Raw genomic sequence first — 13,573 nt, forward strand, 5'->3', positions numbered from 1 at the left:
CTCAAAAAGAAAAAAAAATAATAAAAAGAAAAGAGTGGTATCCATTCAATGTCAGGGAATTAAGAGGTGGGGCAAATGGGGATGTCAGTCAAGGATACAGAGTTGTTGTTATATAAGATGAATAAGTTCAGAGATCTATTGTACAACATAAGAACTACAGTTACTAACATTGTACTGTGTACTAAAAATGTGCAAGGAGAGATTCCCGATGTCCTTGCCACACGTGAGCACACACAAAGGTAATGGTGTGAAGAGATGTTAGTTTGCTTGACGATAGTATTCATTTTACTATGTATATCAAAGCATCATGTTTTATACCTCAAATATATACAATAAAAAGAAAAAAATAGAAACAGAGGAGGAGGAAGGAAGTGCCAACCCAGTATTGTATGTGGAAGGAGAAAGGCTGTCCTGCCCTGTCCCTGGCTTATTGCAGGCAGGGTGGCTGGATTTGGGGATAGTGTGTATCTGGGAGCCTTAGATCCACATTTTGCATAGGGACCAGTGGTTGGATGAGTCTTTTATTACTAGTGAGGACTCTGGGGGCTGCATCAGGGGACGGGAGAGAAGGGACTGTGAATTGAAAGGTCCAATTCCTTACATCCTGGGATAAGCTCTGCAGATACTAAATGTGACTGAACATTTATGTGCATCAAAGATGGTGGTGAATATTATAAAAACAGTCTAGATCACACAAAGTATTTTGATGAGAAGGCAGAAATTTCACTTCTTACTCCTTCTTCTCTCTTTTTCCTCTGGTCCATAAAAAGTCCCAGAAAAAGCCTTTTGTGGGGGTTTCCCACTGTCAGGAAAGCAACTCTCTCTGTCATCTGATCTTTGCCTGGTGATATTCCATGGTGGGGTGACCAGTGGGGAAATGGAACACTGGGGATCTGAGACCCTCTCCTCTCTTTTGCTTCTTGCCCACAATATCACAGTGAGTGAATAGTCTTGATTGGTACTTTGAGTTTAGCTCAAATGCTCTAACTGACCACGTTTGTACCTGGAAGCTGAATGGGGCTGGTAAAATGTCTTCTGAGGTGATCCTTGGATTCTTACCAATGATAAAGGACTGTGCTATTTGGAGAGTTGAGTGTATTTCCAGTTATTTGTGTGCAATACTCATTTACTTCTCTATTTAGCAAATATTGATTGACATCTGCTATGTACCAGACACAGAACGGGGGACAGTGGACTGAGAAAACAATTCAGAACAAGACAGTAAACAATCCCTTCCCTCTCTGAGCTAGCATTGCATGGGAGAGTGCAACCAGTGAGTAACAAATAAAATGACTTTAGATTGTTACTATGCTTGAGAGAGATTAGGATTCTGTGATACGTGTTAATGGGAAGTGTTGTTGGTGCAGAAACCTGAGGAGTGAGAGGAAATCAGCCTGGTGAAGAGGTTGAAAAGTGAGTTCCAGGCAGAGAGACCAGCAGGATTGAGGATCCCAAGGTGGAATGGTACTTGGTGTGTTCTAGGAACTCAAAAACTATGCATGTATATGTAGAAAACATATATTGTTGTGTATTTTGAATTTTATCCCTGAGTGAGACCTCAGTGGCTTTTCTAAGTTTTATAAATGTGGCACCTTATTTTTGTGTGCATTTATATTCTCTCTGGTCCTTGAAAGAATTGAAGTGACTGATAAAACTGAGAAAGAATGAATGGAAGAGTTGAGGGAAGTCAGGCAGGGAAAAGAAAGGAGGAAATAGTGTAAGGATTTCATAAGGAGAGTCAAATCATAACCGAGGGAACTCCGGAAAACCTGATTGGAGGAATGAGTCAGGTGGGGACAGACTCTCTCCTTGAAGACAGTATCTGGCTTTTAGTAAGTCGCTAGTTGATGGCTGAATGAATAAACTATCAGAGCAGACCCATTTTTATTAATCTAGACTTTGGGATAAACTTTTTATGAAGTAAAAATATTCAGGTTTGGGGTATTAAGTAGAAAGGCCTAGAAACCTCTTTTTTTGAGAAAATGCATTATGGTTTAGATAGGAGGTGTACCTCCAAAATTTCAAAATTGTCTTGAGACAATACAAGAAAGTTTAAAGGTGAAATGATTGGGTTATGATAACTTAGCCTAATTAGTACATTAATTTACTTGAATGGATTAACTGGCTGGTAATGGTAGGCAGATAGGTTGTAGCTGGAGGAGGTGGGTCACTGGTGGTGTGCCTTTGGGTATATATTTTGTCCCTGGTAAGCAGTAAGCAGAGCTCTCTCTGCTCCCTGCTGGCCATGTCCTGAGATGCTTTTCTCTTTTGCCATGATGTTCCGCCTCACCTTGGGCTCAGAGCAATGGAGCTGACTGTCTGTGGACTGAGACCTCTGAAACTGTGAGCACCAACTAAACTTTTCCTCCTCTAACATTGTTCTTGTCAGGTCTTTTGGCCATGGCAACAAAAACACTGTCAGAAACAAGATGATAGGAATATTACTCCACAATGAAGAATGATAAAATTATGGCATTTACAGGCAAATGGATGAAATTGGAGAATATCATGCTAAGTGAGATAAGCCAATCTCAAAAAACTAAAGGACGAATGATCTCGCTGATAAGCGGATGAGGACATATAATGGGGGGTGGGAGGGGTTAACATTAGGTTTAGGGTTAGGTTTAGGGTTAGGGATAAGGAGAGCGGTAAGAATGAAGGAAAGAGGGACTGTATAGAGGGGAAAGAGGGGTGGGAGGGGTGGGGGGGAAGGAAAAAAAATAATCAAACATCATTGCCCTATGTAAACGTATGATTACACAAATGGTATGCCTTGACTCCATGTACAAATAGAGAAACAACATGTATCCCATTTGTATACAATAAAAAAAAAAAAAAAAGAAACAAGATGATAATTGTAAAAACATCAATTCAGCTAATAGAGGGCAGCACTTCATCTGAAAGAGTTTTAGGGAAGATCTCTCTGAAAAGAGAGGGATGTCTGAGAGCAGTGTTTTCCTGGGAAAGGGAACACAGGTGCAAAGGCTCTGAGGCAGGCAGGAATGGCCTTGGAGTAACTGAGAATAGCAAGAAAGTAAGTGTGGGGACAATGGAGTGTGACATACAGGGATAGAAAGTGGGAGGTTGTTTCAAACTCCTTTGTTTCAATCCTGATGGAGAGAGAGAGAGAGAGAGAGAGAGAGAGAGAGAGAGAGAGAGAGAGAGAGAGAGAGAGAGAGAGAATGTGGAGGGAGGGAAACAACATATAACTGCAGATGCCAAGTCCTTTAGCAGGTAGGAGGGACAGGATTTTTGAGTGTGTGTGTGTGTGCGTGTGTGTGTGTGTGTGTGTGAGCAGGAGGTCTTTGGAGCACAGATGGCTTCTCCATCACCTCAGGAGGGAGGGCAGGTGTATGATATCAGTGCAGGAAAGATTGTGGATTAGGAATAATGGAAAGTTAAGCAAATTCATAAGGTGAAAAGAGGTGCAATGAGCTTTGAGAATGTGTGAAACAAATGAATATAGTGCAATAGTGTATCAGTATAGAGAAAACACAGTTCTCCACTACCTATGGATGGAGAAGCCTAAATGCATCTTCCTTTACCTGATTCAAGTCCAATTCGCTTGTAGCCAGTGCCCAGCATTCTCTGTTCACCTTCAATCTTCGGGCCACCTGCAGATTCAGATGCTGCACTTGTAACACTAGACAGCTGTTTTAGTCAGCTTTTTTATCACAGTGACCAAAAGTCCTGACAAGAACAACATAGAAGAGGGAAAATTTATTTGGGGCTCATAATTTCCAAGGTTTAGTCCATAGATGGCCAGCCACCTCCATAGCTCTGGGCCAATCAGATCATCATGGTGGAAGGGTGTGACAGAGGATAGCAACCCAGCACGACAACCAGGGAGCAGAGACAGAGAGCATGTCCCCAGTGACCTGCTTTCTCCAGCTACACCCTACTTGCCTACAGTTACTGCCTGGCTAATCCATATCAGTGATCATGTTACTCCTTTTATAATCGAATCATTTCACCTCTGGAAATTCTTGCATTGTCTCACACATTAGCTTTTGGGGGACATCTCATATCTAAATTCTAACAACAGCTCTTCCCCTTCTTCCCCTTCTCTCTTCTGCCTGTCCCCAGCACTTCCTCTTGAAGTTATCCCTCCCTGGATTCCTATCTGGGTTCTATTTGGACAAATTGCTCCCCGACCCTTGTGCCTGTCTCCCTGTCCATAAGAGTCTAATGATTGACCCGACCTTGTGGACTTGTCATGATGATGAAGAGTGCATTCATGTGAAGGGCAAGGTGCTGTCTCTGGTGTGGGGGTGTTGCCTTTTGTCATCTCTGTCACCCATGCAGCCACTCTGTGACTGCAGCACTGTCCTTCACCATGAAGCACCCTGTAGATGCCAGTCATCATTGCCCCTGTGGTTCTCAGACCATAGTGGGCGAGGTAATCACTTGGGGTAGTTTTAAAAATTCTGATTCTGGACCCACCAGAGACGCTGATTTGGTAAGGCCAGGACGAGGCACAAGAGTAGGCCTTTCCAACAAACACGGCATTGGTTTTAGTGGCAGGGTTGTCACGTCCCTGGTTGGAGCACTTTGTGGATGGCATCTCATTTAATCCTCACAAGAACAGCACAAGATCAGCAGAATTAGCCCATTTTAATAAAGTGAAAACAGAGCCCAAAGGAGGCTAAATAATTCCACTAACATTCCACAGCTGGAACTGGTAAAGCCAGGATTTGAACCTCCATCTGTTTTCGTCAGCTTCTTTGCTGCTGTGACTAATAGGCCCAACCAAAACAATTGGAGAGGAGGAAAAAGTTCATTTGGGGGCTCACAGTTTCAGAGGTCTTAGTCCATGGAAGGCTGGCACCATTCCTCAGGGATCAAGGTGAGGCAGAACATCATGGTGGAAGAGTGTGGCAGATGGAGGCAGCTCACATGATTATCAGGAAGCAGAGAAAGAGAGAGAAAGAGAGAAAGAGAGAGAGAGAGAGAGAGAGAGAGAGAGAGAGAGAGAGAGAGAGAGAGAGAGAGAGAGAGACTTTACTCACCAAATACAAATATACATACCCCAAACTCAAGCCCCCAAGTCCCACCTCCTCCAGCCACACCCTACCCACTTAGTTAATCCCTATTAGGGGATTAATTCACTGATTGGGTTAAGACTCTCACAACGCAATCATTTCTCCTCTGAACCTTCTTGCATTGTTTCACACGCGAGCTATTGGGGGACACCTCACATCCAAACCATGACACCATCTATTCTACTTCAAAATACCTATCTTTAAAACAGGTTAGAAAGACCTCCCATCTCCACCTAGTATTTGCCCTGGATGAACGTAAGTTTTGAATTACATGCATCAATTTTTCAGACATTCCTTATCTGCTTTTAAAATATTTTTCATACCTGGAACCAACTCTGAACTCCTGGTTTTCTCTCTCTCAAATCCCTAACTCCAGGAACCTGGCTGGCACAGGTAGATATGGATGCTCCACCCACTGGTGTCATAAAGCCTTGTGTGGAAGGCACAATGCTGGATGCTGTCTGTGTGCTGTGCAGTTGGTACTCACCCCAGTTGGGACATTCTGGAAATTTGCAAGATGTTTGTCCTAATCACTGTAACCAAGCCTGTGTGCTTTGATACCCCTCAGAAGGGAGCATGTTCTGAACAGGGTCTTTGCAAAGGAGCTATCTCAGGTTTGACATTGGCATACTGCCGAATGTTCTCCACTTCAGGACTCCAGCTGCCTTAAGTTTGGGCTCTCGAGACTCTGTAGTTTCCAGACCATTAGTGAGTGGTGGCTAGTAGTGAGGTCCATGGCAGCTTGAATGTGGTGGTTTATAAAGGGACTGTGGGTGGAGGAGTGTGGCTCATTGCTCCTCTTGCCAGGATTTCTGAGGCTGCTATGAGGGCATCTAAACTGTTGTCAGACACGTTCTTTCCTGAACTGGGTCTCTTTTTACACATCTGGGAGTAGGCAGGTATTTGGAAAGTCACAGGGTGGCTGTTCCAGTGCTGCCTCACACTCTGTCCAAATCTAAGGCAGGTTCCGTGATGTAGCTCACAGAGCTAGGTGGCCAGGATGGAGAGTCTTGAGCCATAAGTTACATCGCCAGACCCATAGGCCGGTCCTTGTCCTAGCATGTCCTAGCTGTGTGGCTTGAGACACTTCATCTCTTTGAGACTTGGTTTGTTCACCCTTAAGTTTTGTGTGCTTTGATATAAACCTCAGAGGGTTGTGAAGATTAAGTTAAATATGGTGCACCTCTCCTACCCTCCCATGCCCTCATGTTTATCTCAATCCCACCACCTTTTAGGAATGTGTGGGCTCAAATGACTTCTCTTGTCTCTCAGTTACTTTCTTGAGGAGCTGATCTAACAAACTAGTGTTTATTTTTACTCCAGTATCCAACATGGTGCTCTCCAGATTGTGGGTAATTTGGATAAGTTGCATAAATGAATCATTGTTAAAGCAATAAACAGAAGTTACATTAAGGGACTTCTATAACCAATGCCTACTTCTTAGACCAATGCAGTGCATTGTGAATTCATTTGGCAAGTATTGCAAGAGAGAGAGAGGATTTTTAGTTAAGGAGAATCAATTAAAATGTTATGAACTAGAAGAGAATATATTTTTCCATCCTTCTAAAAAAGCAGAGGTCACTCCCTGAGGGACAAACATGACTTAACCCCCTGGGACTGCCACTTTTGGAGCTCGACTCTGTTTAGTTGTTTATTTGAACAGTCCTATCCTCTTTCTAGCCCCTCCCATTACATTTTATACTTCCCACATTACTAGACTAACAGTATTCTTGACATGATTCAGAGTCCTTGTCCTGTTTATCTTTTGGTGTTGAATAGTTTCTGGTACAGATTGGATGATCAGAGCAGATTTGTTGCACGGTTGGAAGAATAATTGTTCTCTCTCTGTTCCCTTCTCCTCTTCAACTTCTATCAGTTTTGTCCTGCTTTTATTTCTTTATGGCTATTTAAGTAACTATTGAACTTCAGACGCAGAATTGGATTAAGGATGTCATAGCCCTCAGGTTATGACATGCTCCTACTGTTGGTCCTTGCATGGCCTGCTTGTATGTATGGGTGTGTCTTTTTTTTTTTTTTTTTTTTTTTTTTTTTTTTTTTTTTTTTTAAGTGCTGGGGATTGAACCCAGGGCCCTGTGCTTGCAAGGCAAGCACTCTACCAACTGAGCTATATCTCCAGCCCTGGGTGTGTCTTTTAAGTAGTATAATAAGCATCTGTGAACTTACTGCCCAAACCAATAATAGAGCCTTGATGTTAATCTATGCCTAAGCATATAAAATTCCCCCAGTTCTCTCTACTTCCTACAATCACAATCTTTAATCATTCCTTTATTTTCTTTTTATATAGTTTTTAAAATCATATCTGTATTTCTTAAAAAGTAAGTGCTTTTCATTTTGGTTGCTTTTAGCTTTATAAAAATCATGCCATGTTATTTTTCACTTAATTTATTGCTAAGATTCATATATATTACTTCATATTGTTGCATATTTTAATTTATTCATTATTGTTCATATATTCACTCACTGTGTGACTATGCCACTGTCTATTCATCCTCTTGTCTGTGGCTGTACAGTTAGGTTAGTCCTAGAATTTTGCTTCTATGAACAGTGCTGCTATGAATATTCTTGAAGATGGTGCCAACAAATACATGCAAGAGTTTGTTTTAGGGTTATGAACTTGTGGGTTGAATTTCTGCATTCAAGAAAATGCGAATTTTTGACTTTAGGAGTAATACCAAAACATTTCTTAAAAATTTTTATACTAATTACCCCACTACTGTGTACTTTTCAATATGCATATCACCAAACATTAAATCTGGGCTTGCTGAATGGGTATAAAATAGTATTGCACTGTTGTCTGCCTGGAGTACTAGTGATGCTCATGGTAAACTTGTCTTCAAATGTTTATTGCCTCTCCTGTGAAATGCCTGTTCTTATTTTTGCTCATTTTTTTAAATTGTAAATAAATGGGATACATGTTGTTTCTCTGTTTGTACATGGTGTAAAGGCATACCATTTGTGTAATCATAAATTTACATAGGGTAATGTTGTTTGATTCTTTCTGTTATTTTTTCCATTCCCCCCACCCCTCCCACCCCTCTTTTCCCTCTATACAGTCCTTCCTTCCTCCATTCTTGCCCCCCTCCCTAACCCTAACTCTAACCCTAACACTAACCCCTCCCACGCCCCATTATGTATCATCATCCACTTATCAGCGAGATCATTCTTCCTTTGGTTTTTTGAGATTGGCTTATCTCACTTAGCATGATATTCTCCAATTTCATCCATTTGCCTGCAAATGCCATAATTTTATCATTCTTTATGGCTGAGTAATATTCCATTGTATATATATATACCACAATTTCTTTATCCATTCATCAATTGAAGGACATCTAGGTTGGTTCCACAATCTGGTTATTGTGAACTGTTTGCTCATTTTTTGATTGGACTATTTATGGTTCTCTTATTGGTTTTAAAGAGTTTGGTATATACTTCTGATTAGAATTCTTTGTTGATATCATGTTCTTTGTTCAGGTTTTGGTTCTTTGGGATATAAAAAACCACCCCAAAACTTAGAGGTGAAAATAACAAAGGTTCTCTTCTCCAAAATTCTGTGGCTTGACAGGGCTCAGCTGGATGGTTCTTCTGTTCCATGTAGTGTCAGTTGGGGTAACACATTTGTTATGTTCAGCCAGTGGCTAGGATGGACTGAAAGGTACAAGATGTATCAGGTGTCTCTGTGCTCTTCTACTTGTCCTCTCTAGTAGGGTATAATTGGTTGTTGTTACAGCTTGGTGACTTGGGGGTAGTTGGTTGTTTCACCCAGAGGCTAGCTTCTGAGAGGAAAGAAGCAGAACCTGCCAGCCCTCTTAAGGCCTATGCTTGGATGTCCCTGAATGACACTTCTGCTAAAAGAAAGTAAATAATAAAGTCAATCTGCACTCAAGAGGAGAGTGCACCCTCCATGGAAAATAGGCTTCCATCTTTTTGTAGCTGAAGTGAACGCAATATACAAGAGAAAAGGAATTGATAAGAAATTGATGGCAGCCACTATGGCAGATTATTGACCACTTGTGTGATGTGAATCTCTTCTACTTGTCACTTTTCACTTTTCTCAAGTACCTTCAATGAGCTGAAATTCTTATTTTTAATGTAGTCAAATTTCTCCAAGTCTTCTTTTATAATCAATTGCTTTTTGTATCTGAAGAAAACTTTCCTTGTTCCAAGTTCTAAAAACTATTCATGATTTCCACTAAGAGAATTTGAAGTTTTATTTTTGCCATTTGAGTCTTTAGTTCTTCTGAAGTTGCTTTTTGTTTGTGACTGGAGTAGAAATCTAATTTTATTAGATTAATGGGGAATATTTATGGATATAGAATATCCTTTCTTCTCCCACTGCTCTAACATATCACCTTTGTTATATCCTAAGGTTTCTTAACTGTTTTCTTGTGCATGGGACTGTTTTCTGGTGCTCTGTTCTGTCCCAAAGATCTATTTTCTTATCTTTCCCTCCTTAATTACAATCACTTCACAATGAGCCCTGATACCTTGAAGGGAAGATGAGTCACTGTCTCCGTGGACTCTTTTTTCAGCAATAGCTGAACTTTTCTTGGTCCTTTACAGTTATATATTAATTTTACAATTATCTTATTGTGTGTCAATAAAATCCTTATTGAGGATTTCATTGGAGCAATATCGACTCTATAGATCAACTTGGGAAACATAACAAATTTTTATTAATTCCTTCCTAAGAAAATCTCTTCATTTATGTAGATTTTGAAAATTCTCTTAGTAAATTTTATTTTTTATTTGATAAATTTCTTTCGAGGTAATTGATATTCTCTGAGATTATTATAAATGGTATTTTCTCCTTAATTTTCTGGTTCTTTGCTGCTACTATGCGGCACATTCTTGAGGAGGCTATGAGTTTAAATTTGTGTCTCTGTCTGTATTCTACGTGGGAGCAGAGTAGTTCAGTATGTAAAATCCTTCTGTGGGTAAGCATGGGCCCTTGACCCTGTTAAAGTATGTTCAACATGGAAGAGAGACCTAGGTTCAGCTTTTTTTTTTTCCTTATTGGAGCATTATAATTAATACATAATAGTGTGATTTGTTGTTAGGTTTGGGTTTTTAGATGGTAATGACAATGAAAGTTTTGCAAAAACAAATAATGACCAAAGGAAAAAAAGTCAGAATCAAAATAATCTGCCTACAAAAAAAAAGTGTAATTTTGTTAGGAGTAGAATTTACAATACCAGACATTGCCCAAGGAAAAATAGGTACCAATTTACCTGTTGGATGAATTTCTCATGTTTCACTGGGGTCTTCACAGCCAGCCACTTCTCCTCATTGAACTGTCAAGCCTTGGACCAACTGGCCTCTGGTGCCTTCACTAATGCTGGTTCCTCCATCTGGAACAGTTTTCTTCTTTGACGCTCCCTGTCATTTACCAAAGCCCTTCCCATTCTCCCAGGCAGCTTAAGTGCCATCTCTTCCACCCTGGTATATCTACTGCCCCTGACCCCAAAACTCTGTACTCTGCAGAGGCATTTGCCATACCCCACTTCCCTAATGGTTATTTGAATACTTAATGCCTCTGCTGGGACCATGCACAGGGATCTTCTTCGTACCTCAGGCCTCAGACAGAATTGCAAAGAGTAGGATTTAAAGCGTTAAAAGAATTTGTTCAAATGGAAACATTTTTGCACTCCAAATACAGCGGGTTCTTCTTAAATTATTGTTTGGGGCAAGAAAAACATAACTGTCCATGATGACCAGATGACATGGTTTAAAATTAAGTAGAAGAGGAAGACTTTACCAAGAACATATCATGATAAATTTCAATAGCTGACATGTCTATAAGCTGTATGGAATAGTTTTTGTTGGGTTAACTTTTGCTAAATTGATAAGAAAAATTTGCTTGAAAGTTTAAAAAGAGTGTTTTGTTTTTCAGGGTCAGTTTTGTGACTACTGTAATTCCGAAGATTCCAGGAGAGCACATCCAGCCACTAATGCAATTGATGGATCCGAACGTTGGTGGCAAAGCCCTCCCCTGTCCTCAGGCACACAGTACAACAAAGTCAACCTCACCCTGGATCTGGGTCAGGTGAGTTTCACTTTTGATTGGAACAGGAACATTTGTTTGATCACTGTTTCTGTGGTGATTTCTGACATAACAATAATTATCTTAAAAAACGAACTTCAGTTTTAATTCATAATCATTATTAGAACTTCGACATTAATATTCACTTATCTTAAAGCCCAGGACAGTGCCTGACCCAATGCAGATCTCTGTTCTAATCTGCTAAATGAATCTAAAACAATAGTTGTTAAGTGCTTGCCTTGATAAAGATATTTATTATTATTATTTTAAATCATAATGAAATACATACATCAAACTTATTGTAAACCGGTGTTCTTTTTCTTTTTTTTTGTATCAGGGATTGAACCCTGGGGAGCTTAACCATTGAACCACATCCCAGCCCTTTTTTGTATTTTATTTTGAAACAGTGTCTCTCTGAGTTGCTTATGGCCTTGCTAAGTTGCTGAGGCTTTGAACTCACCATCCTCCTGCCTCAGCCTCCTCAGCTGCTGGGGTTCCAGGCCTGTGTCTCCTGCTTGGATCATTGTAACCATTTTTAAGTGTACTGTTCAGTGTCACTAAATACACTGACATTGTTGGGTAACCATTGCCATTATTCACCTCCAGCACTCTTGTTTTTTCATCTTGCAAAACTAAAACTCTGTATCTACGAATCCACATACCCCTCTACCCCCTGCTCCTGGCAACCACCGTTCTACTTTCTGTGAGTTGAGGACTCTGAGAACCTCATATAAGTGAATCCAGGATATTTGTCTTTTTGTGACTCGCTTATTTAATTTTCCCTAATCTTTCAAGTTTCATCCATGTAGTAGCATATGTCAGAATTTCCCGTTTCTAAGGCCAATAACATTTCGCTCTACATATATATCACATTTTGTTTATTCATTCATCCATTGATGGACATTTGGGTTGCTTCCAACTTTTGACTATTGTGAGTAATGCTACTTTGAACATGGGAGTGGCAGAGATATTTTTATAACATTTTCTTTCCTGGAAATTCTGGCTCTGTGAACACTGACCACCATAGTTTTGGACTTTGTTTGGCCAGCTGGTCCATAAGGGAACCAGGCTTCAGGCCTGTCCTCCTGTGACAAGCTAAGAAGGTCCTCAGGATGACTGCCCCTGGTGCACACACTCTGGATAATCAATCCCTTCTGCTTTGATTGTGGATGCTACTCTCGTGAATAGGTGGCATTATATGGCAAAGATGAAGGGATTTTGTGGATTCATTTAAAGTCCAAGTCAGTTGATCAAAAAGGGGATTATTCAGTTGGGCACAGTGTCACACACCAATAATCCCGGTGGCTCTGGAGGTTGAGGCAGGAGGATCATGAGTTCAAAACCAGCCTCGGTAAAAAGTGAGGCACTGAGCAACTCAGTGAGACCCTTTCTCTAAATAAAATACAAAAATAAGGCTGGGGATGTGGCTCAATGGTCAAGTGTCCCTGAGTTTAATCCCCGGTATCAAAAAAAAAGGGATTATCCTGAGTGAATTTTTTCTGATTAGGGGAGCTCTCAAAAGGGACTGGGCCCCTCCTGCACAGTCAGAAACTCTTCTGCTAGCCTTTAGGTCAAGCTGCTGTGTTGTAAACTTCCCATGGAGATACCTTGTGGTAAGGACCTGAGGGTGGCCCCCAGCCAACAGCCAGCAAGCAGAGATGTCAGTCCTCCAACCTCAAGGAACTGAATTCTGCCAATACCATGTGGAAGCTTGGAAGCAAGTCATTCCAGGCACCCAGTTGATACCTTATTGTAGCCTTCACCCTGAGCAAGAGCCTGAGTGGAGAATCCAGTCATGCATGAGTCTTAACCTGCAGAACTGTGAGATAATACATATGTGTTGTTTAAGCCATTAAGTTTGTATAGTGGAAAACTTATTGCATCTTCAATTTCCTCTTTCAGACCAGGGAGCACCTCCCATTTGCTTCATCCTATCCCTTCAACAATTATTTAAGTTCTTTTATGTCCCAGGCAATGTTGTAGGTATTTGGGATTCATCAGGAAATAAAAGAGATGTAAGTTCCTTCCCTCATGGCATTGATATTCCAGTGGGGGAGACAGCCAATAAAAAGATACATAATAAATCCATATAGTATGTTTGACACTGTTAAGAGCTGTGGAAAAATTAAAAAGTAGAATAGGATAAAGGGATCATGAGTCCTAGAGACAATTGTGGTTTGTAGTTTATTGCAAAGATGAGATTTAAGCATAGGCTTAAGGCAGTTGTGTAAATTTCTGCCACCCAGATAAGGGATCTTTGGAAACTTGTCTGGAAAGTGCAAGGAGCAGCATGGAGGACAGAGCGACTGGGACAGGGTAAGGGAGAGAAGTGGTGGGAGAAGAGGTCAGAGAGAGAATGGATGGGGCCGAAAAGTGTGGGACCCCACGGGAGATGGAGAGAACTTTGGCTTGTGAGTGAAGTGAGAGCCATCACAGGGTTTCAGGCACAAGAATGACATAATCTGATTTG

At 40.8% G+C, this 13,573-nt stretch overlaps 1 protein-coding gene across 1 annotated transcript in view; it reads left to right on the plus strand.

Annotated features, from left to right (window-relative positions):
* Window positions 1-13,573, plus strand: part of Lama3 (laminin subunit alpha 3) — a 263,204-nt gene that overhangs the window by 12,221 nt on the left and 237,410 nt on the right. Inside the window, 1 exon segment of the mRNA XM_047526418.1 lies at window positions 10,954-11,106. Within this exon segment, the coding sequence (XP_047382374.1) occupies window positions 10,954-11,106 (153 nt within the window).

Source organism: Sciurus carolinensis, chromosome 15 (genome assembly GCF_902686445.1).
Source record: "Sciurus carolinensis chromosome 15, mSciCar1.2, whole genome shotgun sequence".
NCBI lineage: Eukaryota > Metazoa > Chordata > Mammalia > Rodentia > Sciuridae > Sciurus > Sciurus carolinensis.